The 5,115-nt window shown below is 44.5% G+C and overlaps 1 protein-coding gene across 3 annotated transcripts in view; it reads right to left on the bottom strand.

Moving 5' to 3' along the window:
* ACSS2 (acyl-CoA synthetase short chain family member 2) overlaps positions 1–4,011 on the bottom strand; it is a 46,522-nt gene extending 42,511 nt beyond the window's left edge. For all 3 annotated transcript variants that reach the window (XM_007115352.4, XM_028499564.2, XM_007115351.4), the window contains exon 1: positions 3,741–4,011. In XM_007115352.4, the coding sequence (XP_007115414.1) occupies positions 3,741–3,918 (178 nt within the window). In that variant the 5' untranslated portion in view covers positions 3,919–4,011. The remainder of the gene's footprint in view (positions 1–3,740) is intronic.
* Between the last annotated feature and the right edge of the window lie 1,104 nt (positions 4,012–5,115).

Genomic DNA, 5,115 nt, shown 5'->3' on the forward strand with positions numbered 1-5,115 from the left:
AGCCTGCGCGTCCGGAGCCTGTGCTCCGCAACGGGAGAGGCCACAACAGTGAGAGGCCCGCGTAACGCAAAAAAAAAAAAAAAAAAAGAATAGAAAGGTGGGGTGGGCTAGTTATCCAGAGACTCTGAAAGAAAGGCAGAATTTTAATTTGAAGCTGTAGGAAATAGGGAACTATTGCAAGTTTTTGAAGTGACATATGAAAGCAGTGTTTCCATAATATCAGGATAATAGTGTTTAGATAAATCTAAATCTACCAGAAATACTGGAAATGAGTGAGACTAGTGGAGAGAGAACCAATTAGGAGGCTGCTCCCTTTAATTAAAAGGGTCTATGGGAATGGAAGAAAAGGTAACCTGAGAGAGATTTTGAAAGAGTATTTGACAGAATTTGGTGAAAGGCAGCCTGTGGATCAGGGAAGAGGGACAGCACAGCTATTGGGAGCACAGGTTCTGCAATCAAAACTACCTTGGTTCAAATCACAGCTCCACCACTAAGTACCTGTGTGACCTTGTGCAATTAAGTTAACCTCTCTAAGCTTCAGTTTCCTTCTCCATAAAATGGGGATAATAGTCTCTACATCAAATCAAACAGAACTTGTGCTTAGTAAGCAGTAAGCAATCTATAAATAAATAAGATATAAAGATAGATAGGATTTGGGATGGTGCCATTGACAGGGATTAGAAAATTAGGGAGGAAAGCAGGTTTGGAAGGGAAAATTGGTAAATCTGAGTCACAGTCATATTAAATATGGTATAACAACAGGGTGTATCAATAAAATGCTCTACAGACCTATGAAATTTGAGACTAAAGCAAAAATGAGATCCTGGATACAGAGCTAAATATGTAGAAAAGGAGTTCTTGTAACAGTAATAGCTCACCCCTGGGGAGAAGATATTTGCAAATCATATATCCAATAAGGGGTTAGTATTCAAAATATATAAAGAACTCATACAACTCAACAACAAAAAAACAAACAACCCAATTAAAAAATGAGCATAGGTGCTGAATAGACATTTTTCCAAAGACATACAGATGGGCAACAGGCACATGAAAAAATGTTCAATATTACTAATTATTAGGGGAATGCAAATCAAAACCACAATGAGATATCACCTCCACCCATTTGAATGGCTATTATCAAAAAGGCAAGAAATAACACGTGTTGGAAAGGATATGGAGAGACGAAACCCTCATACATTGTTGGTGGGAATGTATATTGGTGCAGCCACTTTGGAGTATGGCGATTCCTCAAAAAATTAAGAATAGAACTATTATACAATCCATTATTCCACTTCTGAAGAAAACAGAAAACTATTTTGAAAAGATATGTGTACTCCTATGTTCATTGTAGTAGTATTTACAATAAATAGCCAAGATATGAAAGCAACCTAAGTGTCTATTGATAGATGAATGATAAAGAAGATGTGATATATAGGTATATATTTATTATATGGATATATGAATATTACTCAACCATTAAAAGAATGAAATCTCACCATTTCAGACAGTTAGACAAAGACAAATACCATATGCTTTCCCTCATATGTGGTATATAAAAAACAAACAAAACAAAATAAATGAACAAACCAAACTAAACAAAAACAAACACGTAGATACAGAGAACAGATTAGTGGTTACCAGAGGGGAAGGTTGGGGAGGGGAAAATGAGTAAAGAGGGTAACTATATGGTGATGGATGGAAACTAAATTTTTGGTGGTGATCACACTGTAGTGTATACAGAAGTAGAAATACAGCACTGTACACAGGGAACTTAAATAATGTTACCTCAATTTAAAAAAAATAGCTCACCCCTGGGAAACAGATGAACTCATGACAGGAGAAAATATAGAGAGGGAAGAGAAGTGAGAAGAGGTCTGAGGTAGGAGGGGAGGGATAAATTAGGAGCTTGGGATTAACGTATACACACTACTATATGTAAAATAGATAACCAATAAGGACCTACTGTGTAGCACAGGGAACTATACTCAATATTTTGTAATAATCTATAAGGGAAAAGAGTCTGAAAAAGGATATACATAAATAACTGAATGACTTTGCTGTATACTTAAAACTAACACAACATTGTAAATCAACTATACTTCAATAAAAAAAAAAAAAAGAAAGAAAGAAAAGAAAAGAAACAAGCTTGGGACATCTAACCTGAAAGTGAACTTAGATAAGGGGGTGAGACTCTAGATTAGATCACCTCTCTGAGAGCCAACCAGGCAGTCTCCATTGGAAAAATGAAGATATGATATTATTATAGGACCAGTATATTAATTGGTCTTTATATTTTATTCCTAGAGAATCCCAGCAAAAGCATGGTATTATCCCAAGAAGTCAGAATCCTGAAGTGGTTGGTGGATACAGGTGTGTGGTATAAGTGTATTTTATGAAAGTTCCACGTGATTGTGTTTTTATTTAAAGATATTGGCTCATTTCCCTATTAAAGGAAGCCTACTGTGAATTCTTTTATAAAGAGTAGAAACTTTTGGCAAGGAAAGAATTACCAACCAGTTGACTCTTTTAAGTGTAATATTTGTCTAAGGTGTGGTATACATTAATGAGCAGTAAGACACTCTCTATGTAGGCAAATTCAGTCAATAAATATCTATATGAACACCTTAAAAAAATAAAAGAGGTCTGAGGACTCAAACTTGGACACTGCATGCAGCAATCAACCACTCTACAGTTGATTCAGTCTCATCTTGCATTACTCAATAACTGCTTCATCCACTTTGTTCTTACTGTTATCATACTAACCACTATTTAGTGAATGCTACTGTGCATCAGGCACTCTATAATGCACACCTCACTTATTACTCATTTTTGCCCTCAAACGAAACTGTGAGGCAGGTATTATTACCTGTCTTATAGATAAAGAAAAGGAATTTCAGACAGGTTTTAAAATCTGCCTAAGACCACACAGTAAATGAGTGGTAGAGCCAGGATCTAAATCTAGATTTTTCTGAGTTTGATTCGGTGGCTCATGCTTGTCCCACTGCCAACATCATGCTGCCTCCCACCTCAGCTACAGTTGTGACCCCTAACCCAGCTTGAGGGCACAGGTGGGGAATTTTCCCCACACGTTCTTAAAGACACGGAACTACCTATCAGAATTTCTGAGTTATTACAATCCCATCCCTAATTTTTTTTTTAAAAGACAACATTTTAGTGACTTGTTCAGTCTTATATGGTAGTTTCCATTGGGATTTCTGAAATACTAAATATACATCTGGGACTCCATTACTAATTTGGGGACCCCGGGATGGGACCCTACTGCCCCTCAGCAGTGGAGACTAACTCACAGGCTAAAGGTGTCAGGAGGCACTGGGTGGGCTGGTCTGAAAAGCGGCAAAGAAAATTCTCTTTGTGGTCCGCCTCTCCTCAAGGCGCTCTGCGCCCTTGAGAACTCGCCTTTTCACCTGAGGAACTGTTCTCTTCTTAGAACACTTACACTCTCCTCGTAAAACCTGCATCTCCTCACGAAACCCCCAAGACGCCAAAGAACCCCCCACTTCCTAGGGAACCCTCATTTCCTACAGGACCCTCCTTCTCAGAGAACCCCCCTCTCCTCCCGGAACCCCTTTTCCGTCTCCTTAAAGACCCGCAATTCTTCCCTCACAAAACCTCTATCTTCTCACGGACCCCTCAGTTTCCCAAGGGAACCCCCAACTCCTCACTCTCCTGTGAGCCCCCCCACTTCTCTCCTCCCTGACGTCTCTCAGGCCCGGCCTCACCTCTCGGCTCCTCCAAGGAGCGCCTGTGCAGCTCGCGGTAGCGCTGCAGCGAGGGGACGTGCGCGGAACGGCTGACCTCGGGCGGCGGAGACCAACTCCGCGCCCGGCTCCGGGCTCCAGCCTCCTCCCGGACCCCGCTCCCACCGCCGCTCCGGCCCCGCTCCTCGGGAAGCCCCATCACCTCAAGTTCCAAACACCGTAGCAGCCTTGGCGGTCTCAGCGGGCGGCCAGGAAGGGGAAAACAGGCCGACCGAGGGGCGGGGCCTTCAGAGAAGGGGCGGGGCCTGACAGCAGAGGCGTGGCTTAGGCATGTGGCGGGGGGGAGGCCCGGAGGGGCGGAGCCATGCCTGGTGGAGGCGGGACCAGGGCTAGCAAAGAAACCGATAGGGAAAAGTCGAGCATTGCTTGGGGGATGGGGCGGAGCTGACTTGCGGAAGGGGTGGAACCGCAGCGTGAAAGCAGAAGGGGCGGGGCCAGGCGTGACGGGAGAGAGGGTGGGCCCATGGAGTGACGGGGAGTGGCGAGGCTGGCTGTGACAGGAGAGGAGGCAGGACCATGGAGTGACCAGGGTGGGGTGGGGTCTTGGAGTTACCGATGTGGAGTTAGATTAGGGCAGGGCACGAGCGGGAAAGAGCTGGGCTAACGAGCGGAGATGGGTCAGGCCCATCGTGTAGCCACCCCGCGGTCTCATTGCGCAAGCCTGTCACCCCACCGAGTAGAAAAGCCAGGTGGAATAGGGTCCTTTCCGGGTGACACCCTTACGCTCTGGGAACTATCCCCCACCCTGAGTAAACTCAGAGTTTCTTCCACCCCTGAGGATAGGTCTTTACTTTCCCTGCGTCCACGAATTTCCATCCAGACCTAAAATGCAAAGACTCATTAAGTGAAGACTCGGATGCGCCTTCAGTCTTTGCTAATAAACCCATTTCATTGCATAAATGGTAAACTCAGAGAAAGGGAGGACCTTGTACAAGGTCACAGGAAAAACAACGACCGTAACTTGGGCCAAACCTAGGTCTCCTGACTCCAGGTGTTTTTACCGCCTCATCAGGCTGACGCTAAGGCTTGTGAAATGACAAAGTCTATGCAAGTAGAAGGAATCACTCACACCCTTCTTTCCTTCCCAGTCTCTTACTTCACCAAGAGACCCCTCCCCTGCCACACCTGGGCTCAGATACCTCTGGCTTCCCTCTATCCCTTCCACTCCAGAAAGGAGAGACCAGCCAGGACCCTCCATCTCCCACCTGCACTTACCACCAAGAAGGGCCCACTCCTGCCCATCGGTTCACAGAATGGCCGTCAAGGCAGGAAGGATCCTTAAGTATCTAACTCCAAAAGTGATTCAGAGGCCCGGAAGCAGGCAGCCCCCACTTCC

Source organism: Physeter macrocephalus, chromosome 14, assembly GCF_002837175.3.
Source record: "Physeter macrocephalus isolate SW-GA chromosome 14, ASM283717v5, whole genome shotgun sequence".
Taxonomy (NCBI): Eukaryota; Metazoa; Chordata; class Mammalia; order Artiodactyla; family Physeteridae; genus Physeter; species Physeter macrocephalus.